The sequence below is a fragment of the Poecilia latipinna genome, unplaced genomic scaffold (assembly GCF_001443285.1).
Source record: "Poecilia latipinna isolate Pla-1442-1.1 unplaced genomic scaffold, P_latipinna-1.0 Scaffold492, whole genome shotgun sequence".
NCBI lineage: Eukaryota > Metazoa > Chordata > Actinopteri > Cyprinodontiformes > Poeciliidae > Poecilia > Poecilia latipinna.
Window position 1 is genome coordinate 1 of NW_015113108.1, and position 22,871 is coordinate 22,871.

At 42.1% G+C, this 22,871-nt stretch overlaps 4 protein-coding genes across 7 annotated transcripts; 2 read left to right on the forward strand and 2 right to left on the reverse strand.

The window, feature by feature from the left end:
• The first annotated feature begins 453 nt into the window (after positions 1 to 453).
• On the forward strand, positions 454 to 4,577 carry LOC106952096 (protein unc-13 homolog D-like). The gene is made up of 9 exons (XM_015039986.1): positions 454 to 550; positions 648 to 727; positions 837 to 951; positions 1,031 to 1,102; positions 1,260 to 1,343; positions 1,439 to 1,559; positions 2,433 to 2,556; positions 2,828 to 3,045; positions 3,953 to 4,577. Exons 1-9 carry the CDS (start codon positions 509 to 511, stop codon positions 4,063 to 4,065), a joined length of 969 nt encoding a protein of 322 aa, XP_014895472.1. The 5' UTR covers positions 454 to 508; the 3' UTR covers positions 4,066 to 4,577.
• Positions 4,578 to 4,695: 118 nt separating this feature from the next.
• unk (unk zinc finger) lies at positions 4,696 to 13,402 on the reverse strand. 3 transcript variants are annotated; one of them, XM_015039982.1, is made up of 15 exons: positions 13,051 to 13,395; positions 11,754 to 11,963; positions 10,721 to 10,897; positions 10,498 to 10,631; positions 9,370 to 9,505; positions 9,134 to 9,251; positions 8,966 to 9,050; positions 8,578 to 8,873; positions 8,319 to 8,384; positions 8,025 to 8,208; positions 7,812 to 7,931; positions 7,554 to 7,739; positions 6,715 to 6,896; positions 6,356 to 6,616; positions 4,696 to 5,660 (listed from the first exon to the last, which is right to left on the reverse strand). In XM_015039982.1, exons 1-15 carry the CDS (start codon positions 13,200 to 13,202, stop codon positions 5,505 to 5,507), a joined length of 2,463 nt encoding a protein of 820 aa, XP_014895468.1. In that variant the 5' UTR covers positions 13,203 to 13,395; the 3' UTR covers positions 4,696 to 5,504. The 3 variants fall into 3 exon arrangements, with proteins under 3 accessions (XP_014895468.1, XP_014895469.1, XP_014895471.1); XM_015039983.1 differs by having other exon boundaries at positions 7,830 to 7,931; positions 13,051 to 13,392; XM_015039985.1 differs by lacking the exon at positions 4,696 to 5,660 and having other exon boundaries at positions 6,444 to 6,616; positions 6,711 to 6,896; positions 13,051 to 13,402.
• A 187-nt stretch (positions 13,403 to 13,589) lies between these two features.
• Positions 13,590 to 15,608, forward strand: LOC106952097 (histone H3.3). 2 transcript variants are annotated; one of them, XM_015039987.1, is made up of 4 exons: positions 13,590 to 13,714; positions 14,420 to 14,557; positions 14,658 to 14,811; positions 14,902 to 15,608. In XM_015039987.1, the coding sequence occupies exons 2-4, from the start codon at positions 14,430 to 14,432 to the stop codon at positions 15,028 to 15,030; spliced, it is 411 nt and encodes a 136-aa protein (XP_014895473.1). In that variant the 5' UTR covers positions 13,590 to 13,714; positions 14,420 to 14,429; the 3' UTR covers positions 15,031 to 15,608. The 2 variants fall into 2 exon arrangements, with proteins under 2 accessions (XP_014895473.1, XP_014895474.1); XM_015039988.1 differs by lacking the exon at positions 13,590 to 13,714 and adding an exon at positions 13,900 to 13,961.
• Positions 15,153 to 21,626, reverse strand: LOC106952091 (uncharacterized). The gene is made up of 17 exons (XM_015039979.1): positions 21,623 to 21,626; positions 21,247 to 21,507; positions 20,870 to 20,977; positions 20,705 to 20,780; positions 19,622 to 19,778; positions 19,498 to 19,543; positions 19,336 to 19,394; positions 19,217 to 19,252; positions 18,455 to 18,507; positions 18,242 to 18,374; positions 17,897 to 18,114; positions 17,777 to 17,822; positions 17,637 to 17,702; positions 17,494 to 17,553; positions 17,334 to 17,419; positions 17,131 to 17,225; positions 15,153 to 15,736 (listed from the first exon to the last, which is right to left on the reverse strand). The coding sequence occupies exons 1-17, from the start codon at positions 21,624 to 21,626 to the stop codon at positions 15,702 to 15,704; spliced, it is 1,539 nt and encodes a 512-aa protein (XP_014895465.1). The 3' UTR covers positions 15,153 to 15,701.
• Between the last annotated feature and the right edge of the window lie 1,245 nt (positions 21,627 to 22,871).

Consider the following 22,871-nt stretch of genomic DNA (forward strand, 5'->3'; position numbering starts at 1 on the left):
GTAGCTTTTCAGTAACAATAAAGAGTTTGTTTTTAGTCAATAATTCCCTAATATTGATGACAAAGTGTTAGTTATATATCGGTATCGGGAGTGAAAATAAGCAGATCGGTGCGTCCCAAATGCAGAAATCTGAAGACCTGAGACTGGAGTGGAGGTTCACCTTTCATCAAGACAAGTCAGAATGGCCTACTCAAAGTCCCTTGACTTGAAATATATGCGTTACACCGTTATGATTTACATTTTTGTTTAAAAAAAAAAGGAAACCTTTGCATCATTAGCACTCTTGTGCTGCTTCGTGTTGGTTTTTCACAGATGACCCCTACAGTTCAGACTGAGGTTTGTGATTGTGATGTGAGAAAACGTGAAAACCTGCAAAGGCTTTCGCGCCTCAGTGTTTGCGAAAGAAACATGCTTGTTTTTAATCTTCATGAGCTGAATGAAGTGAAAGTAAACACAGCTCTGTCTGCGCTCTCAGCTAAACACAGACATCGAGACTCACGTCAGGAGCATGTCCACCAGGCGGAGGATTCCCTCCAAGTCCACAGAGGACGTGAGTCTGCTCCTCGTTACGATACTTTCCTTTTATTTCTCTCTCTAACAACCAGCTGCTATTTTCCCTTCACGTCCTGTCGCTCGTCTCCTCCTAGGCCGCAGCCCCTCTGATGCGCTACCTCGAACAGGAGCTGCAGTACATGAATGAAAACCTGGTTCAAGAGAACTTCAACAGGTGCTCCGCTAACCCGTCTCTGTCAAACATGCCAAATCTCCTCCTTTACGCCTGTTGGTTCGTTTCTTTAAACGTCGATTTGTGCTTTATTTTCCTCTCCCGTGACCAGCCTCCTGACTCCGTTGTGGCAAAACTCTGTGAAAATTCTGTATCAGATCTCCACCCAGCATTCGCAGCAAGAAGGGCTCATGGTGTTCTGCCAGAGGCTGCTGTACACGCTGCAGGTGGGTTTTTGCCGTCGGAGCTTACTCGCCCCTCGGTAACCGTCTCCGCAGCCTCACGGTGTGTGTCCTCCGCTTTTAGTGTCTCGAGCAGTGTTTCCACGCCGACGGAAACGGGCTTCCTCAGAAGGCGTTGCACTCCGACGAATACAAGGTGAGTCCCGTCGACACCGGCAGCTGAGTTCTCTAGTATTTCATTGAAACGCTATCGATTCAGGTCCGTTTCCTGTCTGGTGAAAAAAATAAATAATAATAATTTAGGTACAGCCATGAAAAGGCTTGATTTCTGTGATTTCCTAATGCTTGAACAGAATCTGAAGGCTCACCTCACTCACCACTCGCTGACCAGCCACCAGCTCATAGAGAAGTTCTTTAAAAGAAAAATATCAGAGCAGGTGAGTTATTTATTTAAAAATATCAAATGTTAACTCCTGTGAGAGTTTTTTTGTTTTTTGTTTTTATGCTTTATTCTGCTTCGACCGTCTCGCAGAGAGATTACCAAGGGGAAAAATACGGAGCGGTCACCCTCCTCGCGTCCTACAGGAGGTCTGACCATAGGCTGCACATCGAGGTGCTCAACGCAGTCAGCCTCCTACCAATGGACTCTAACGGTACAACACAACAACCACAGCTGTGTACTGTCTTTCTCAAAGTATTCAAACACCTTATCATTGATTTGTAAAGCAGCTCTAGCTCGGTTGGTTTGTACAGGGGAAGAAAGTCTGTCAACGGCAATTCCGGGTCAAATGTTCAGATTTAAAGGGGACCTATTGTGCAAAATTCACATTTTGTATGTTTTTCTACTTCAATTTGGATTTCTACTGCTGCTAAGAATAGCTTGAGCTGTTTTTTTGGGTCTTTTTTTTGGCAATGAGTTAATGTTTTTTTTTTTGGTGTCTGAAAAATGAGCCGTTTCAAAAACTAATCGTTGAGCCAGAGTCGTTACCTAGCAACCCAAGCCGAGCTCCGCCATGTTCGGTCAGCTGGTTTTACCGTATGTATGTGTGTATGTATGTGCTGAACAATGGCTACTGGAAAAGACAAATGTTTTGTTGTTGACTTACCATCCAGAATCTACTTGCTACATTCTTGTTGGTTGCGCAGGAGGGTCCACTTCTGCTTTTCAAAGATGCACGATCGTATGATCACGCATCTGTTTGCAGTCATTTTCACGTGCTAGTGTAAACATCGGGTCTCTGGGGGCGTGGCCAGCAGCAGTTTATTTAAATTTAAAGTGACGAGCAAGACACCTTATGATCTTGTTTTGTGTAGTCCATCCTAACCTGTTCAAGGAAGGAGTTCACCTTTAAACTATCAAGTGCATGTTTAGGGTTGTCCTAATGAATGGTTTTTCACAATAATGTTTAAATTTAAGACAGAAAAAGTTGAAGCGGAGTATTACTACTTTTCCACGGTCGATACATAACTAAAGAAAAATGCTCGAGACCCCTGCCTACATGACCTGGTGCTTTGATGCTTGCCAGGCCTCAGCGACCCGTTTGTGCGTCTGTGCCTGGAACCCAACCACGTCTTCCCAGAGATAGAGCCGCGCTGCACCCAGTACAAGAGCTGCGATCTCAACCCCCTCTTCGACGAGGCCTTCGATTTGTAAGTCTCTCTTTGAGCAAACACAAATTCCTACAAAGTATTCCGGTCTCATTTCTACTGCAAATATCTTGGTATACTTGAAATAAGACAAAACAAACGAACAAGTAACTTTTTATTAATTTATAGGAAATTGCTTTCAGTCAATAATTCCTTAATATTGATGGAAAACGTGCCAGTTCCACTGGCAGATTACATTTCGCTCCTCCTCTAATGCTTCCCGTGGGATCGCTTTAGAGGTAAACTCCCCGCTGACTTGCTCTCCGTATCGCAGCCTGGTTTCACTGGATCAGTGCCAGACTCCAGGAGCGTGCTTGGTCATCACAGTTCTGGACCACGACACCCTGAGGCCAGATGACTTTGAGGGCGAGGCGTTCCTGGCCCTGGAGGACGTACCTGGAGTTTCAGAACAAGAAGGAGAGGAAGTCGACTCGCAGATGGACTCGGCACCTGAACAGATACGCCTGCCTCTGATGCATCCTAAACCTAATGGTAATAAACTTTTTTTTTCTTTTTTTTACCATTTAATAAAGGAGTGGGATTAAAAAAACATGGCAGGATACCTTGCTATAGCTTAGAACCATTCCCTTTAACCTTCTTTGTATCTAGCATTAAATTCAACCTGTTCTCCTAATCTGTTGTAGATCCAGGAGGAACAGTGTCTTGTTTTGGTTTAAACTTTTTCTTGTGTGACAAATAAAATTAAACTGATGGTTTATTTCCTGTATGGACCAGTTGACACCTACAAATTATTAAAGGGGCAGTATTATGTAAAATAGACTTTTTGAGCTTCACATCATGTTATAATGTTATTCCCTCATCAAACCCAGAGTGTTGCTTTGACTCTTTCATGCATGTTTGTGAAATCCTTTAATCTCCTTGGCAACCAGGTGTGCAGAACACCTGGGTGGACCTAGCTCCACCTTCGAGACACAGCTCCTCCTCAATGTTGCAGATTCCAAGCCTCAGAGCTTCCCCCACTCAGCTCCTTCAGACTAGCCAGCAGCAATTAGCAAACACCTGGTGGAACTGTGTGTATGCTGAACTCATCGTATATGTCACTTCTCAGTGAAACTGTGGTAAAAACATTGTTGAAGGGTTATTAGAGGAGCCATGTCTTGATGACTTACTGAAAGTAGAGTTTCAGAAAAAGTAGGAGTTTTTTAAAGAGACAGAGGCCCAATTTTAGGGTGTTAAATGACAGTCAAATTTCATTCAAGTCATTTTGGAACACAGTTACTTGATAACGCTATAAAATTACACTGTGCGTCTGGAAAAGACATGATGCTGCCCCTTTAAAGATATTTTCAATCTATTGCTTTTTGAAAGCTAAAATCTGGAGGGATTTAGTTTCATTTCATCGGCTAACGTTTCCCTCCGTCTGGCTGCGTGTTTACAGAGGACAGCATCCTGAAGCTGCTGGAGTCCCGGCGAGGAGAGCGAGAGGCTCAGGCTTTCGTCAAGAAGCGACGCCAGCGGGAGAAACAGTCCCAGGAGGCGGCGCAGCAATGACAAAACACACGGAGACGCGTTCTTCCTCCAAAAATATACAATTTGTTTTTAATGATCAGTACCAAAAAACAAAAGTCAAAAAAACAAAAAAGAAAAAGAATGCACTCAGAAAGAAAACACTGGTGTTGCATGAGTTGTGTGTGGACAACATGACCATCACAGTGATCCGAAAAACACTTTCACGCCCGCATTTCAACATCTACATGTCCGCATGCATCCCGATGGTTCGTCCAATCAGTGCAAGAGAAAGATATAACATCACTTATGTATGTGTATACATTTATATATAATATATATGAAATATATATATTATACACTGTTGAAAGACTGAAATGTCAAAAGAGTACTACAAATGTAGAAATTTGGCAGAGAAAGCTGTCACATATTGATTTAAAAATAGCTAAAAAGCCTTATTTTTATTGTATTTTTTTTAACTTTTTTTTCTTGAGTGTTCTGAGCTTGATTCATATCGAACATAAAGGGTGTTAAAATAAATAACATCTGAAACTGGACCTGTTGGCCTCATTTGTTACACCTTCCTATAGTTTCTGCAGAGACAAAAAACCTGAGAGTATGAAAAAGAAAAAGAAAACTCTAGGCCAAATTCTATTTTTCACATTTTTTTTTTAGCTATTTGAATTTCTTAATTACTAATAAGCAAGACACTCTGCTTTCAGCACTGTGATGAGCTGTAGCAACAAAGAATTATTGGAAATATGCCCTTTAAGTGTTTCCAGAGGGACCTTTTTTTTCCTCTAAAGATGTTCCTACTCCCTGAAATATAATTTTTTTTAAAAAACAAACTGATTATCTACGGTGTCATCCATCCATCGAGCCAGTTTTCAGACTGACGACACGATCACAACACCAGGACGAACACAGCACAGTTTATTTCCCTGTTGTTTTGTGGAGGAGGGGGAGGGGCAACGCCAAACTCTGAGTGAGTTTTAAGTGCCAAAAATACAAAAAGCGGACGTCTTTATTCCCCCCCTCCGGCAAATCACAAAACTCTCCGGATGGATGGATGACACTCTGGGGGAAATATTGTCACTAAAGTGAGATTATACTTTTTGAATTATATCATTTAAAAGCTAGCTATGTAAATGCTTCATAGTTAGAGGGGTCAGAGTAAAATATAACAGCAGGTATTTTAAGTTATTTTCACAAGTGAATCGCAGGGGGGGGGAAGTACAGTGTTGCTGGTCGAGAGCATTAACTAGCAGAACCTATTGTTTTCCTTGGGTAACACTGGCGACAATAACGACGTCTAACTCCGCGACGAGAGCACTTCCTCAGCGACCCTCGCGTTCAAAGTGCGCGACGTGGTTTTTGGTCTCTTTTTAGTCGCATCGAAATGGTGGTCAGGATCCGAGGCTGGCAAGGTGTGGAATCAGGACTGACTGGTGTGGAATCTGGAGCGGTCCCACGGCACGGCGAGGTCAGGAGAGCTGCTGCTCGGCGGTCTGTTCGGGGCAGAGCGGGCACTCGGTGGACGACGAGCAGCTCTCGCACTGGAGTCCGTGGCCGCAGGGCAGCGAGGCCGAGCCCTGCTCCCCGCACGTCACGCAGCACTGCCTCTGCTTCCTGTACACCACCTGGCAGACACGACGGCAAAACACAGCGTTACCCTGGAGACCGCAAAGGGAAGGTGTATTTTGTAGCATCTGCTGCTTTACAGAGATAAAACTTAAGACTTTTGTCACCTTAGAGCTAGAGATGCACTGATCGGTATGTATGTAATACTATGCTTTGTTACTTATTTTACATTATAATTACACTTTATAAACAATTTGAAAGGTTTTTCTCTGTTTTTGTCAGTTTCTTTATTTTACATTGGCTGTTGTTCTCCTAACTGCACTGACTGAGCAAATTAAAGTTGTGTTGTTTTTACAAATAAATTTGTAATTCAGTACATTTATGTCTGTGTTTGAAAAAAAGAAGAAGAAATGTTTCAAGTTAATTCAGCCGATTTTCTGCATTAGATCGGTATCGGCCGATACTAAACCTCAGATATCGGAATCAGAAGTGGAAAAAAAGTCACTAATCAGAATCCAGCTGAGAATCTGTGGTGATGTTTTCCATCCAATCTGACAAACTATTTCTAAAGAACTATTTCCATCTCTAAATGTTACTTTTATGTTATGTTCACACAGCAGTCAAATGCGAAGCAAACCTGAAAATATATGTTTGACAGGTGGCCAATTTTTTTTTCTTTCCATTTATATAATTCTACTGGGGTTTATACATATCATTGCCAAATATGATAGTGGTTTGCCATCTGTAGGATCACCTGTTCCACAGCGTGTAAGCAGCTGCAGAGTTGAGCCTGCAGGCTCAGGACCGACTCCAGTGGCAGGCGGTGCAGCAGCTGGAGCTGATGCAGTGCAAGGTGGGGATTGTCTCCGCTCCGCAAGCTCTCCAGCGCCTCCTGCACGAGAGAGATCTGCCTCTGTGCCTCCTCCTCAGCCTCTCGGGCCCGCTCGGCTTCCACTGCAAACCGGGCTGCGTTCGCGCGAGACTCCTCCGCGTCCGCTTTGACGGCGGCCCACGACTGGGGGAAAAACAAACGAGCGCGTCGCTGAATCACTCCGGCTTTGTTTTTGCTCGCACTACAGAAACGCAGCCGTTGCCGCTCCTCTACCTACCTACCTGAGCTGTGTGCCTCCAGCTGTGACCCCACTGCTTCAGAGCCCTGTGAGCGTCCTCCAGCTCCTGCTTGAGCCTGGCGGTCTCTGCACAGGGGCCAGAGGGCAGCAGGGCGGGAGGGGTGCCAGGAGAACCCTGACCCGATGGGAAGTGCTCCCAGATGTTTGTGCTCATGCCGTTCAGACCTACAAAAAAACAAAATAATATACATAGAGGTGTAATGAGTATTAATTTAGGGTTTCTGCGGGTTATAGCAAGTCAAATGTAAGACTTTTTAAAACCTCGATGCCACGTTGAATGAAAATTTAAGACTGGAACAAATATAAATGTAAGGTATGGTTGGGGGAAACTGCTGCATTATAATCAAGCATAACAGAAACAGTAGCTTTATATACTGGATATGACTGGTTTTAAGCTAGGCACTTAGCTTAAAATGATACCCATGCAACCATCTTCATATGGGTTGTCAATAGAAGTTAGCCAGTGGCAAAAACGGACAAAGTCCAGCGAGCTGGAGATAAATTTACACATAGACAGACACAAAAAAACCCTAACTAGCTAGCAAGGGTATATTAGCTAGCAGTAGCCTCAAATGCCTCGAATCACAGCATGCAATGAAGATGTTTGCATGTGACTCAAACTTGTGCCTGACAGAAAAGTCCCACAACAAAAAAAAAAATAAAGAGAATGTCCTACCACAACAAAATTTAAGACTTGTGATTAACATATTTAAGGCCAACTTACTTTTTTTTTTTTTGTGAACGGATTTAAGGCTTTTTAAGGCCTTATTTTAGACACATGAATTCAAGTCTAAAATTGCATCTCGAATCTGATGTTCGTACCTAAAGTGCTATGAGATGGTCCGAGGAAGGGGCTCTCTGATAGGCTCGGCTGTGACGGGTGAGAAGAGAAGAAAGGTGAGGCCTGTGGCCTGACTGGGGGCGACGGAGACGGAGAGCTGAATGGGGCGGAGCTGCTGAACGATCCTGGAATGTTGACCGGAGCTGAACTCTGAATCTGGCTGCCTCCTGCAAAACCAGAGAAAACAGAAACATGTCTTAAAAATGATTACTATTTGTGTGGTTTTGTGTTTATTTTACCTTCATGTTTCGAAATACCTAGCATCACCCCAACACTGGGCAGGGCAGAACTGCTCTCCATGCTCCTCTCTAGCGCAGAAACTCCGAAGTCATTCAGATCTAGATCATCCAGAGCCGACTCTGTCACACAGCAACACCGGGGCGTTTGAGTTTAATCAGATCTCATGTCAGCTGCAGCAGAAATATGAATTCTAGTATTATTTTATGGCATACCGACGACCGATTCAACCGTCTCGCTGGTGGGGTAAAAAGGTAGGGCGTTAGCGTTCATTCCCGAGGAGATGCCGGACCCTGGTGGGCCGAGAGCAGCGGGGCTGGGAGGCGTGGCGGCTAGACTCGAGGGGATGCTGGAGGACAGACTCAACGGGCTGCCGACAGGGAGGAACACTAACAAGTCCTGCAGAAGAAATAATAGAACTGAATCCTTCTGTCATTTCAAAACGGATACAAAAATGCACAGAGTTTATAGGCAAAGCTATAGCAGTTCAATTTTTAAGAGGTTTGTACCTGTTTGCTCTGCGTCGAAGCAAATTCCCTGCTCCGATGTTCGAGAGCGAACCCTCTGTGTTTGGCCTGAAATTGTGAGCAGATGTTGTAAAAAGATGTTAAAAAGACTCAATAGAACGTTTTTTCCCCAATTGCCTCATACTTTCCAACTCTTTAGCTTAAGTAGCTAAATTGAAAATTTGTAGAATGTACCAATTATTTATCCAACTAATCGTCTGATTTGCAGTCCTGCTGAGTTTTCCAAAGCACACGTCCTCACCTGATCTTCCCGTTCAAATCCCGGCGCCCTGCCGTACCCCCTCTCCCCAGCCCAAGGAGACAGCGGGTCTCCTCCCCCGCTGGCACCCTCACATAGCGACAAAACGCTACCCAGCAGCCCTTGCTCTGCCACGCAGGACACCGCAGAGGGGGAGAAGTGGTCTGACGCGGAGCCGAGCCCCATGCCGTGACCACCGGGACTCTGGGAAACGTCATGGCCGGGAAGAGGATCCGGGAGCCTCGGGGGAGGAGGGGAGCCAGGGCTGGGGAATATCGACTCCTCTGCAGCAAAAGGCTCTGGAGGAGGATTCAAACCAAAGAGACATGGAACTACAGCGAAAACGAATCGACAAAAGTTGAAACGCAGGGCCGTTCTGGTGGGATCTTACTTTCAACATGAGCGAAGGCACAAAATGGTCCTCTGGGACAGCTGCCACATTGCTGCATGTCATTACACTTGGTGGATTTATAAATCTGTAATGAAGGAAACAGTTCCCAATCAGCTCCTGTGGTTTCTATGTTACACTCAGGCAGAACAACAGGAAGCGAATCCAAACCTCTGGGTGAAACTGCTGCTCTGTTCTCGTGTGGCAGTACTGACATCCCTCGGCTCCCTCGCACTTGCTGGGATCCCCCCACTCTTCGCCCTGCTTCACCGCCGGACATGGCAGCGCTCTGCGGTGGCAAGAAACAAACAAACAAAAAAACAACAACAACAACAAGTTCTCTCTTTAACAAAACACGAACCAACTAAAAATGATTAGAATATTCGAGAACTGAAACAGGAAGTCACCTGTATTTGTGCTTGTGCGGGCTGCGCCGCCTGTCTTTGCTGTTGTGGTAATACGGACAGGCGTATCCTTGACGACACAGGCGGGGGGGCTTTTTACAGAGCTCCGTCTTGTAGTGGGTCAGCACATAATTGTTATCTGGAATAAAAAGGAGAGCAATCTGTCAGGCGCGTGACTGGAAGACATCAAAAGGCATCGCATTTGAAAAGAAAATGTTTAAACTGCTCTTGCTGAAGATTTGGGCAAATTTAGGTGACTAGTTGTTTCTTTCTGCCATTTCCTGATTTATGCACAAATCGGTGTTCTGTTGTGTTTGCCATTTTTAAAAGTGGTAATGAGAAATGGTTGCATTATATTTATGGCCCAGAATAGCACAGAAAGTCAACAGTTCCCAATTATAGTTCCTAGGAAGCAGGCCAGTAACTAACAATTATTTTAATAATTGATTATTCTATTGATTAATCAGATGCAAAAATCTACAGAATTTAAATAAGACAAATACGCAATTCAATTCCTTTTGTTGAATGAGAAAATAAACATTTATTACCTAAAATGCAACAACATAGCCTTATTTTAGTGATCATTTATAGCAGATTGCATCTCTAACATCAACATTCAATTTCATGCCATTGATTTCTTCTCCATACAGCTGGCAAAGAGCAATCCAATCAGTAGCCTCAAAACAACCCTGTAGAGCTCCTTAGGCTTCCTTAGCCACATGTGAAAAGCTCAGTCCTGTCAACTGGCTTCATATCCACACAGCGTAGGGCTGACTTGTTAATTCATTTTTGGATTAATCAGTTAATACCTGGACAGCAAACAGTGCTAATGGGATCGTTTTTTTTTTTAACTGAATATGAACCAGGTGAAGCTAAAACTCCCACTTGAGGAGCTGTAAATAGAACAGATATACAGATTTTTTTTAATCTTACATGTAGAATTAATATTTTTGTGCTCCTTTGGCCATTACTGCTATGAAGGTGATTATTAGACGCACAACAGCTGAATCATAAAAGTTATTCATAAGCTAGCTTACTGGTATCTTATACAACATTTCTGTACAAACATTTGTTAGCAGAAGGAAAAAGCTGGTCCCTGCTGGGACACCTCATTACATATTTCAGATTTACCTTGCCAGCGCGGTTCCTCGCTCAAGATCTTCTCTATAAGAGCCGTGCTCGCCGCTTGACCCGACTGCGCGTCTCCGCTGCCTCCTCCTTCCGCCGCCCCTGACCCTCCTTGAGAGTCCAGCACCTGCACTTCCCTGTGGAGCGCAGAACATGGGAAGAACATCAGCGACGACAGACCCGGAGGTGAAAAACTAGACGGGAGACGGGTCTTAATGTTGCACACCTGATATCGTAAACGGGACTGCGCAGGTCATGCGATCCGTGAGCAAAGGCACAGTGGGAGCCGTTCTTACTGCAGTGGCCTTTCGCATCCGTTTCGTGGATACACGATCCAGTCTTGTAATAGCGGAGGTGGTATCTCCGCTCGGTGTCGCCCGCAGTTCGATGCAGGAAGGGACATCTAGAATGAAACACAAACAAAAAAAAAAAAATATGAAAGAGAATATAAATTTCGACAATTCCTGGTTCCTTGAGGAGGATCTGAAAACTGGCTGTTAGCACAAATTTAAACACATTTAAACATTTGTATTTATATAAATATGCAGAAACAGGCTGAAAACAACCATTTGGTTGAAAATATGAACATTTCAGCAAGGATGTCTTATTGCTGCTCGAGTCCACAAACATCAATAAGACATCGGGTCCACTTGAAATCCCTGCAGCCAAATTAAAATGAAGAATATTTGAATAGTCTGGTACAGCGACTGCTAGAAACTGCCAGATTAGCATAGTAAAAACTCCACCGTCACACCCTGAAATATCTTTTCACTCTTTTCTTTTCACTGTTTCTTTGTGTTTATCAATTCCCCACTAGGGACAAAAAAGGTGCTAAATCTTCTCGGGAAGATTATGCATGACGCAGTAAGTTGAAAGAAAGTAGCAACAGTCGAGTGAAAATAGGCTTTTCGTCTAGCTACGACCCACATTTGTCGGCGATGCATGAGTGAAGTTCCAGATTTCAATGAGAAAGTGTTTTGAGAGAATGTGATGGACATCCTGCAAATGTGTCAGACACCCGGAGCTGTAAAGTAAATTCTACAAAAGCGGGTCACTGGGTACTAGAAAGGAAAACGATACAAAAATAGTTGCAAGTTAAATGACCTGAACTATGATAAACAACGCAAACACAGAGGAAGTTTGTCAAACTTTGGGTTACTTTGTTGCCATTCTTTACTTTTTTGTCCTCATGAATTGGAAGAAAAAATCTACAATCTGAAGAGTATTTTAGGAAGATGAAAAGCCTGAGCAGCACTCACTCATCTCCTTCTGGACATGTGCCTGTTCCCTCGTCGTATTTGGTACAGTAGACGTCTGGACTGTAGTTGAACGTCCCGTCCCGTCTGCGGATGGGCCTGCGACGCCGCTGGTTCAAGAAGTGCCAATGGAAGCAGGAAAAAGGCCGGTGCTGTGTACATTTGTGCTGCACAAACAGGGGACACTGCTCTGTTCTGAACTCTTTGAGATATCTGGAAAGTAAGAAGACAACAAGAAAGAATGTGACTAATGTCTGTGCAACGTTATTATTATTATTATTATTATTATTATTTTAATCAAACCTGGCATTTTTAAATATGCACATAATTTGTCTACATAAAACTACAAAATTAACATCCCTCACAGATTTATTCACATATTGTTATAAATTATAAACTTCAATGTATTTTGCTGGAATTTTGAGCACAAAATCGAAAAATAATTGTGTGGTGAAAGAAAAAATTAGGTTTCATGTACATGTATATGTCCAGTTTATGAGAAAGATAAGGTAGGAATAAAAATGTGGAGGAGAATAAAAAACCCACAAGGTCCCATCTTCAAATTTGTAATTTGTAAACTTTTGGCCAACATGCAAAATGCTATGTATGAAATCCCCACCCCAAAGGATTAAACATCATCATGCTGTGGGTATGTTTTTCAACAGGGACAGAGATGCTGGTCAGTATTGATGCTTGAGGTTAAACAAATATTGATGAACATTTTTGCACAAACACTAGCCAAAATCGCCAGTGACTAAACTAATAGATATACTAGCTGGTGGCTAAATAGATACAATATTCTACCAATGCTTTGAAAATTTTAGTTGTAACATCTAGTGCTCGTGCATCGTTTTCTTCCCATTTCACAGTGAAATCTCAACGAAATAAGTTGAAGTTCAAGGTGATAATGCGACTTGGAATTGAAAAAATTCAAAGCATTCTACCAGTAATAGCCAAAACTAATACTAGCATAAGCTTCTACAAATAATTATCATAAAATACATCACTAGGGTATTTACTAAACAATGAACAAACCTAAATTGATGCAACAGTGTCACGCAGGGGCACAGTTAAAATGCTATATTACACAACTTTTAAGACATGGTTACTGAGTAACATTAGGCCTCTTCATTAGGACCAGAAAACACTGGGTTACCAGCCTCTTTACTTCATTCCAAACATTTGAAAGTTTCATTACTCAACCAGTGTCTGTAGTAAGATGTATGTATTTTTGTGTGTATGGCAGTGCACGTGAGGTTGTGTACACCCAGCCAGCTAACCCTGCTAACCAGCTACGTACGTGTAATGTTGAGGTTTCTCGGGCTGTACGTTCAACACGGTTGCGGGCGATGTCGAGCCCCCCGCGGGCGAAGACGACGAGGACGAAGATGGCCCCCCTGTAGCGGTCGTCGCTGCCGAAGACGACGCTGGCTGTGAATTTGTTTTAGACATTTAACCAGTCTGAAGCCCAACAACAAGAAGCTTGTTTTTAGCTTACTGGCTAGCTATTCTTTTTAGCTTCGAAATCCGCATTCTCCTACGATGTGAGCTTGCGCAAGGCGAGAGGAAGTAGTAGAAAAGGGGATGCAGCACGGAACTGTGGGACGTGAAGTTCAAAAATAACCTATATAATACTTGTTCAGCTCAAATGATATTTGATATTTATTTTATTCTAAATATTAAAACAACATAAAGAGCTTTTAATAGAGTGAAATTAAAATATGTTTGAATTAGGAATTACCCTAAATTTTTATATTAAACTTTACTGCTGTAATCTGATTGGCTGCGCCATATCCTGTTTGGAGGACAAGCCAATCGTGCTCAGTCTGCGAAAAACATGACGTCACGTCGAAGTATTAATAGACGGCTTCGTTCACGCTCTCGTCTATAGTCGTTTTCAGCGGTGTATAACATCGGAGACGCGTCTGACGCAACAACTTCTTACTACACATTCAACTTAAAAGGTAATACGACCGTTTATCTGACCGTAAATTATCGGTCTTTGCTTTGAATTTTCTGAGGGTCTGTGATCGTCTACTGTTGTTGGCCTAACATGTCTACCCGTTAAAGGACGCTAAAAATAGAACAATGGAGGCTCTTATGGTGACGTTTTTCGGTACTTATCTACATGTAGCGGTTTAAAACTAAACGGGGTAAACAGACCAGCTTCCAGTGCCGTTCCTTTAATTTGCCAGGACACCAGTCTAAAATGTGAATACTTCAGCTAATGGCGCTTGTATTGATTCGGCACTGTTGTTTTTTGTTTTTTCAGGACGAAACTGAAAATGGCGAGGTCGAGGCAGAGCCGTGCTGCTTCGGGCGCCATTTGTTTTGATCTGTTAAGGTTTTTAGTTTACCAACAGACATTAGGTGTGTTTGTATAACGTCGGAGTAACTGGTTTAAACTGCCGTATAATTCCTTATTTACACTCAGAAAGGGAAGCGGGATAACCGGTGTTTGTAAACGTGTATTTATGAACGTCGGCTGTTGTAGGCCGACACCTCCCATGGCCGCAGCGTTGGGGGAGGGGAGCTGCGTTAGCTAGGCTAGTTTTAGCATTGTGTTTACAAACACGATAGCTTCCCTTTTTCCCCCACCCCGACTGTCTAGTCTGGGTTTAAAAATTATTCCGCTTTTTAAACTAATGCGCTTCTATTGCAATTTTCAGGTAATACGCTATGGCTCGTACCAAGCAGACCGCCCGTAAATCCACTGGAGGTAAAGCGCCGAGGAAGCAGCTTGCTACCAAGGCTGCAAGGAAGAGCGCCCCCTCCACAGGAGGCGTGAAGAAACCACATCGCTACAGGTACGTCATATGTTTACATTAGTATAACCTACTTAACCGGTTGTTGCAACAAGTTGAAGGAATTTTGAAATCGTTTTTCTTTTTTTTTTCTTTTTTGTAGGCCCGGCACTGTGGCTTTGAGGGAGATCCGTCGCTACCAGAAGTCCACGGAGCTGCTTATCCGCAAGCTGCCCTTCCAGCGCCTGGTGAGGGAGATCGCCCAGGACTTCAAGACTGATCTTCGTTTCCAGAGCGCAGCTATCGGAGCTCTCCAGGTAAGAAACTTACTGCTAAACTAATGTGCAATCTTGTAAATGGTACAATTGTTTATTTCATTCCCCCCCCCTCCTTTTGTCCTTTGATAGGAGGCAAGCGAGGCATACCTGGTGGGTCTCTTTGAGGATACCAACCTGTGCGCCATCCATGCTAAACGTGTCACCATCATGCCCAAGGACATCCAGCTGGCTCGCAGGATAAGGGGAGAACGGGCCTAAGGGGCCGCCCGCCTGCTTTGTTGTAACAAATTGTCCTATTTATCATACTTATCCATTTTGTGGACATTTTTATTTCTTGGGTTTTTATATATATATATATATATATATAAGTTCTTCTTGAATTTTTTGTATTTTTAGTGATGCAGCATACCAACCATTCCACAAGCCCGAGTGCACCATGGACATGACTTTACCTTTTCTTTTTTTTCTTTTTTTTTTTTTGGGTTGTCAGGCTAAATGTAATGACGTTGGGGAGGGCTCCTTTTATTGACGGAGCAGTCTAAAATCTTTTGACAAGAATCAAATACTTCACACTCTAACGGGAGCAGCATTTCTTTACCTAGTTGCTATTGATCATAAAATGCCAGCATGTCATCCTGGGTGCCCCTCGCCGCAGCGTCAGAGTGTTGGCTGTCCCAGTTGACCCTCTGGACAGTGTGAGGAAGCACCACAGACCCTCTACCCCGTGATTTTTCTGGGCCGCTTTTTATCTCAAACACAAAAATCTTGGCAGCTACATTTAATACTATTTATGAGATGTTGTCACATGTCTTTCTATTAAAGGTCTTTATGAATACAAAGTCGTGTCTTGTGGTGATATGCAGACGGTAACACAGTTCTAACACTTTATTTTAAACTGCATTTATTTACATGGGCGAGTTGATCTGTGGCTATACAAACCATTCGGTATGCTTGAACCCAGCAGCTGTAAAAACACAGAAAGGAAAAGGTTTTAACGTCAAGGTGCTTCTAAAATTGGAACAAATTGCAAAGCCTGCTAATGCGATCAGGAACACTCTGAGATTTACCTAAACGCTGGATCAACATGGCACATGGGTAAACCTGATTTGTAATGGAAGCCTGGGTCAACAATGGTCTTAAGCTCGTAGTGCTGATAACATCTTGTCAATAGTCTATAAAGCAGGGGTGTCCAAAGAGTGGTCTGTGGGCCGTTTGTATCCTTTGGACTGATAAAAACCTGTCAAGCAGGTTTTAGATGCTTGGTGTAGACTTTTTTTTTCTTCCCCCTCCCCTTACAATGGCAAATGTTAAGACCACAAAGTATTTGGGTTTTATATAAGCAAGTTTTCACTACATCCAGAGAATTTTCTTAGTCAACTTTGATCCACCCAAAATTTAATTTACTAAGTTTTACTAAATATAGCAAGTGTTTGAAAGTGACCCAGATCCCGTTTATAACTGGAGAATAAACTTGTATGAGCCAGTTTTCAATAACTTGGAAACAATATGCCTTTTAGCACAGGGTCCATTTTAAATACCCCTTTAAAAAAAGGGGCAAAAATTAATTTGCCAAATTTTAGTTCTGGCCTCTAAATATTTTTGCCTTAAGTTTGAACACCCTTGCTCTGAAGTGTATACATCACTTCATACAGATATTCCAGATAAACCAGTTTGGACATTTGTCTCAGGCCAATATCTATATAAACTGATATATAGAGAGAACTGTTCAACACTTTTTTCTTCCACTGAACTTTTTGTCAACATACTTGGATACATTAGTCTTTCAGAAGTCAGTTTCTTTACCAGTAAGATTTACAGATTGTCTTCCATCTGGAGGGGAATTATTGGCACTCAGTAATTATGAAACCCATTACATTTCTGGTTTGGAAATCCTTATTAGCCAAATATTTAAATTTTCTGAGAATTAGCTTCAAGTCATATCAAAGTTACATAACCACAGCAAATATCTCCGTGTAATGAATCTGTATAATGCGACAGCATATTAGGGCAATTGTAGACAGAAAAAAAAGAGTAAATTTCTGCCAAAAAATTAAAATTTCAAATTTTGAAAAGTCCAAAATTTGATAGAAAAAACCCCTCAAATTTTGAGATTAATTTCAGAGATTTTCTAGAAAAATCTTAGAAATTTCGGAGCTTCTAAAGTTGAACATTTTCGACTTTTCTAGAAAATCTTCAACTTGTGAAACTCAAAATTTACAATTTTTTTCTAGAATTCTTTTGGGATTGATTTCAAATTGTCTGAGTTTCTTGGTGGGAATTTTCTCCTTTGTTCTACCTACAACACCTCTCACTTTTCGAGTTGCAGCGGTAGATGACCGTGTCGGCAGCAGGCCTCACCAATGCGGCAGACTATATCCTCGCACTCATTTATGTTGCCGGCTTTGAGCACAACACAACAAAACCCAGAGGACCGAGGGGTTTCTGAAGAATCTCTGTGAAAGAAAGGGAAAAAAATGCATTACAGAAACAACCTTCTGGGACTGTTTCACCTCAACTTAAAGTGCTGATGCCTTGGATGTACTGGGTGTGTCGGTACTTACGCCACGCAGAAGGCGAATATCGTGTATCCAGGCTGAGCAAACCTCCCTACGCAAGAAATCTCTGGGTAGTGATGCTCAAACAGCTTCTGAGGAGACATGGATGCTATAAACATATGGTAGGGGGGAATTTATCGTTATGTCACTGGTATTTTCTTCTTACCATCGTACTATTTCTGTCCGTACATGTCAAGTGTGTTTCCTTTAGGTCTAAGAGCACCTCCTAAGGGATATGTTACACTCAGGCCATCATAGTTTAACAGCATATTTTACAATGTGCCTGCAGGCTTTTGAGTCATCTCTCACCTTGCTTGGTTGGTTTTTATGCAACACCTGAGGAATTGCATGCTGCAAGACTTCCTTTCCTCCAAACTAAAAGCGGGGAAAACCAGAAGTTGCATCACTTTTAGCAAACGTTAAAAGCATTTTCAAGCAGAAAAGATTACCATTCCGATGTTTGCTTTTCCCAAGTACTTCACAATGTAGACGATTCTGTCGAGAGATTGGCGAGTTAAGTCAGTTGAGGTCAAATCTACGAGCTCTGGATAGGCCGTGTGAACACCTGCCTTCCCTCTTTCAGGCACTGGGAGGCGCCGGGAGGCTTTTGACCGACGTTGGCTTGCTTTTGTTGGGGTGTGAGGCCAAGCTGCGCGTTGGGGTTCTCTGTCCTCAGGGCCCTCAAGATTTTGACGAGGGGACGATATATCGTTCCGTCCTGGGCCCTGCATCGCAGAATACGGATGGACAGAGGGCAGCCTTTGAGACGGGACAGAACAACGCCTGCCTGGAAGCCAGAAGAAATGGCAGAACGCGTCAGACCGCAAGATAAAAGGTTTAGGTTCGCCTTTATGCAGATGACACTTTTCTATCCGCAGCTAATGAGGACAAAAGAAAGGCATCGATTTCCTCACTTGTCCGTTTTTGCAGTTTCTCAGGGAAGTCCCGTTGATCTCATCGATGATGTCACCAGAGGAGACAAACATGTCAACATGAGCCTGGCTGCCTGGCACCAAGTCCAGGATGAAGACACGCCCGCTTAGATACCTGAGGGGGGGAAAACATGGAGGTGACGTTGCACAACCGGAGTACATTGTTGTTTCTTTGTACGGGGTTAAGACACAAACCTTAAAACCATCCCAACTTCCCGACAGGGCACGACCTCATAGGTGTCACACACCTAGAAACAAACAATCGGTCACGTTCCTCTGCCTATCGTTACATCAGTTTTCCCACAATGTATTCCTGACTTTGGATTCTGTAAACCTTTTGCTAAATTTTCCACATTGTAACCTCAAATTCAGTGAATTTAGTGAGATGTAAAGGACCAATAAATAATAGTGCATTATTGTATATTTATTGTTCACTAGTGTCAAAAAACGTATTAATAATAACAAACCAGTTAATTTTTAAAAAAAGTTTTAGCAGTATTTTTCATGTAATAATTGTATCGAATTTCCACAACAGAATGTCACTAAAAGCACCAGCAACATGTTTTTAACTCAACTTTTCTTGTTCTTTAACTTGTGTCTGTGTGTCTTTAATGTATTTTCTGTAAAAAATTAAGATCCCACCGAAGAAAATGTGTTCATCCTTTGCAAAAATAAAATATCGCTTATTTAAGAATAAGAATACATTTTCTGCATTAGGTGTTCGAACTGACATGTGACATTTGTGGCTCTAAATGAGTCTCATTGAGCTGGACTGAGGGCAAAAATTATTATTTGGATTGTAAAAGTTGCAGACCCCTGGTCTAAAACATAACATAAATTAAATATATGTGATTTTGCAGTTCTAACGAGACAAAATACAGAAAAGTAAACAGGAAATGAAAAGATAGCGCTAGTTTCCAGACTTTATTCAATAAAGTTTTGTTGCAGAGCTCTTACCGGTAGCAGCCAGCTCTCATCTAGAAAACTACAGTTCTGTTTAAAGAGAAGCAAAAGAAAATAAATACTGGAAGAAGTGAGAGCATCACCGCGTTACATGTTGTAGTTTTTCCACTAACCTCCATGTCCAGCTTGAACTCCATGTGAGAGAGCACCAGCAGCAGCGACATGAACGGCTCTGTGGGACAAAAAAGCAAAAAACAAAAGCAGAGATCAAACTGAAATGGTTACAAACACGTCCTCAGCTTTGACTAGGCCACTCCATTTACTAAACGTCTCACCAACAAATTCCTCGTTCCTGAGGATTGATGACATGGGACTGTACCACTGTAATCAGAGGATGAATAGACGTGTCAGTGAGGAGTAACGGATCGGTGAAAGCAAAGTGTTGGCAGTGTGTCTGACCTCCAGAACTCTGGGCGTGTGCAGCAGGTGGGTGAAGAACTGCGACAGAGTCTTGCGGCCGAGGGCCAGCCGCAGCAGGTATCGGCCCCGGCCCTGGGCTGAGATGAGCTTCCTGCAAACTCTGGTCTGCTCAACAGCCAGAGAAAGAGCAGAGAGCCTGAAAAAAAAGATGTTGATAAAAAGTATCGGTAATACCAAGTCGGTATCGGATCGGAGCTAGGATGGTAAGATCGATGCTACAGTTTCAGAATCCATCTTGAAATTCAGTTTTATTTTTGCATTGCAACTCAATGTCTCAAAAAGAGATTTGATTTGTCTATTTAGCTCTCAAATGACAATTTTTGCTTTTATTCTGTTTTATTCAGGAAAAATGCACAGAAATCATGTTATTAAAATATTTTGTAGATCCCTAAAGATTCTGATTTGAACAAAATAACTGAAAGGAAGAAAAAAAAAAACCCCATTAAAACACCTAAAGGTCAGATGTTTGATGATAGTAAAAAGTATCGCTATCAGGAATTGGTGATACTTGGTATCGGTTTGATACCAAAATATCGCACACTTCTACTGCCAAAAGGTTCTTGTCTGTGTCTTTTTGTTTATATTCTTCTCCTCCATTTTGGTTGAAATCTAAGTTATTTACACATTTCAGCATTTATTTGAACTAAGTTATCATTACAAGTGCAGTATTTTCTTTTCACTTACAAGTTCTTTGTCACTTCCCTCATGCGCCGTCAGCTCCGTCCGATGGACTTTGTGTGTGTGTTTTTAATAATATATATATATATTTTTTGAGAAGCACTTGTCTGTAAAACTGCAGAATTTTTCAAGCTGGTGCCTACAGATTTTCATTTCTAAATCCGACTGTTTGTTGTGGTGCAAAATTTGTTATTTTGTATTAACTGAACAGGAGTAATTAAATACCAAGTAAACACGTTCTTAAATTAAAAACATGTGTCCCATATATCAAGAATCATTGACTATAATTTAATACATTTTACATCCCTTATGGTTATACTGTATTTATTCATATGTAACACTTTGCATAGAGTAGCTTGTGAGCAAATGAGCAGCTCCCTCTACCTGCTACAGGTGTCTTGATGAGGAAGTTGCTCAAAGCACTGCCAGTAATCTCTCTGGACCAGACTGAGGACTGGCTCTGAGGAGAAACATTCAAAAACATTTAGAGGTCAAACATCTTCACAGGAAACGATGTGAGGAGGATTAAATATGGAGTAAGATGCTCACGCTGCAGCCCCTTTCTGAGGACCAGCTCCAGCAGCACGCAGCAGGAGGGGAGGTGAGGACTGGAGTCCGTCACTACGCCTCCGTCTGACTGCATATTCAGGACACACACTGACACACACACACACACACACACACACACACACACACACACACACATTAGAGATTAAAACACACGGATAACATTGGATAATGTGAAATGTGATTAATGGTAACATTTAGTACGTTGATGTAGCTGCAGAGGGTTGGTTATTATATTGGCAGGAAGAACAGGCTCTTGTTTACAAGAAACAGGAAAAACCCGAAACAGTCAACGTAAAGCTGAAATGTTGATGAAATAACGTCACACCAATCACGAGCCCGCTGCTGTGGATGCTTACCTTTGAGGGAGGCGAGCAGAGGATCTCTGGGTGCCATGTTGGCATGGAGGGAGCAGCAGCAGCAGCAGCCGGTGTTCTGGTGCTTATCAGGAACCGGCGGCTTCTTATCGTTCAGCCGCAGGGAGACGCGCTGCGTTCGCACTTCCGCGTGGCGAATAATATACGGAGAAAACCCTGTGCCCTTTCTACGACACCTGTCTGAGAGCCGCTGATAACATGGCAATGGCAGTAACCCGGAGCCTACAGCTGGGGGCGCTGTTGCTGCAAATGAAAAAAAATTAAAACAGCTGTTTTATTTTTTGATAAACTGCGTTTTAGTTTGGTTACATTTCTTTTTATCACCGTTCATACATAATATAATTAAAAAATTTCCAACCCATGATCGTGTTAGCATAATTTTTGGAGGTCAATAGTTAGTTTTGATCATGTATATGGTTTTGTTTATTTTAAAGGCGAGGTCCTGTTAAGTCATTATCAGTTGTAAGTAAACTGTCACATGACCTCGAGCTTTTTGGAAGGTAAACAAATCCTCAGACATTGGCGCCCCCTGCTGGCCTGCTGTTCTGAAGCAGCAGCTAGCTAGTTTGCTTATGTATTTGTGCCAGCTCTGGCTAGCTTAAAAGAGAGAAGGAAACAACATATAAATAAATATATTCAAAGAATATCAGAAAACTTTAAGCACACAAGGAAACCAAATAAATGTTGGTTCCAAAATGTATTTATTTCTTTTCTGTATTAAGTTTTCTTTTGTGTAAGTAGTCATTCTGACTCATCCACTCACTGAAAATACACGCAGTGACTCACTGTAATGAACTTTGATCCTGTGGTGACAAAAATAAAGTTGTGTGGCATCATTATATGAAGGGTGATAAATGTTGCGCTACTCTATAATCTAAGGAACCTGCAAATATCAAACAAAAGTGGGCCGAGGATAAAACTGTGATCTTTGTTTGCTATTCTGCCAAATGGTGTACATGGTTATTCTGCAAAGAAAAATCAGTTTAGCACAATTGCAAACAATTAACTAAATAAATTAAATGCTACTTTGAGATCCAGTAATACCAACCAATAGGATTTAGATTTACTGTTGCTGTAAGAGAAATAATCCCCTCGACATGATGCTGCCACCATTGTGCTTAATTCAACCTAAAGGTATTAATTGATTATCTGCTTAAGCATATGTGTCAAACTGAAGGCCCGTGGGCCAAATCTGGCCCGCCATAACTTTTCATGCGGCCCTCTGTAGTCTAAACATTTGATTGATAACATTAAACTTTATGTTATCAATCAAATCAATGCAGTTTTTATCCATTTACTGTCAAATTATATCAGTCAGTCCCTCCAGTTTCTTGTGGATTATCATGGAAATTCACTCAAAGTCAACAAATCTCTGCACTTTTTTGTGCTAATACGTAATTGGGAGTTTATTGCAGATTTTTCTCAAAAATTGTCAAAAACTTTCATACTTGTATTGAACAGCTGCTTCAGCTTTAATTGATGTCAGATTAGAATCCATGGTATAATAAGAAGTCGCATTAGAGTCATAGATAAGCGCAAATGTTTCCAAATTAGCACCACAAACGCTTTGCAAAAAAAAAAAAAAAAAAAAAAAAAAAAAAAAAAAA

What these genes read in the sequence shown, in the direction of transcription:
- LOC106952097 (XM_015039987.1), top strand. Translation starts at nt 14,430, where the DNA reads ATGGCTCGTACCAAGCAGACCGCCCGTAAATCCACTGGAGGTAAAGCG. An exon ending in AAGAAACCACATCGCTACAG is followed by an intron (nt 14,558 to 14,657) that starts GTACGTCATATG and finishes TCTTTTTTGTAG; the next exon opens with GCCCGGCACTGTGGCTTTGA. An exon ending in CAGCTATCGGAGCTCTCCAG is followed by an intron (nt 14,812 to 14,901) that starts GTAAGAAACTTA and finishes GTCCTTTGATAG; the next exon opens with GAGGCAAGCGAGGCATACCT.
- unk (XM_015039982.1), bottom strand. Translation starts at nt 13,202, where the DNA reads ATGTCTAAAACAAATTCACAGCCAGCGTCGTCTTCGGCAGCGACGACC. An exon ending in AGCAGCAGTTTCACCCAGAG is followed by an intron (nt 9,051 to 9,133) that starts GTTTGGATTCGC and finishes CCTTCATTACAG; the next exon opens with ATTTATAAATCCACCAAGTG. An exon ending in GACGGTTGAATCGGTCGTCG is followed by an intron (nt 7,932 to 8,024) that starts GTATGCCATAAA and finishes GCTGTGTGACAG; the next exon opens with AGTCGGCTCTGGATGATCTA.
- LOC106952096 (XM_015039986.1), top strand. Translation starts at nt 509, where the DNA reads ATGTCCACCAGGCGGAGGATTCCCTCCAAGTCCACAGAGGAC. An exon ending in CCTACCAATGGACTCTAACG is followed by an intron (nt 1,560 to 2,432) that starts GTACAACACAAC and finishes GATGCTTGCCAG; the next exon opens with GCCTCAGCGACCCGTTTGTG. An exon ending in GATGCATCCTAAACCTAATG is followed by an intron (nt 3,046 to 3,952) that starts GTAATAAACTTT and finishes GCGTGTTTACAG; the next exon opens with AGGACAGCATCCTGAAGCTG.
- LOC106952091 (XM_015039979.1), bottom strand. An exon ending in CCTCAGAAAGGGGCTGCAGC is followed by an intron (nt 20,781 to 20,869) that starts GTGAGCATCTTA and finishes GTTTCTCCTCAG; the next exon opens with AGCCAGTCCTCAGTCTGGTC. An exon ending in AGTTCAAGCTGGACATGGAG is followed by an intron (nt 19,253 to 19,335) that starts GTTAGTGGAAAA and finishes CTCTTTAAACAG; the next exon opens with AACTGTAGTTTTCTAGATGA.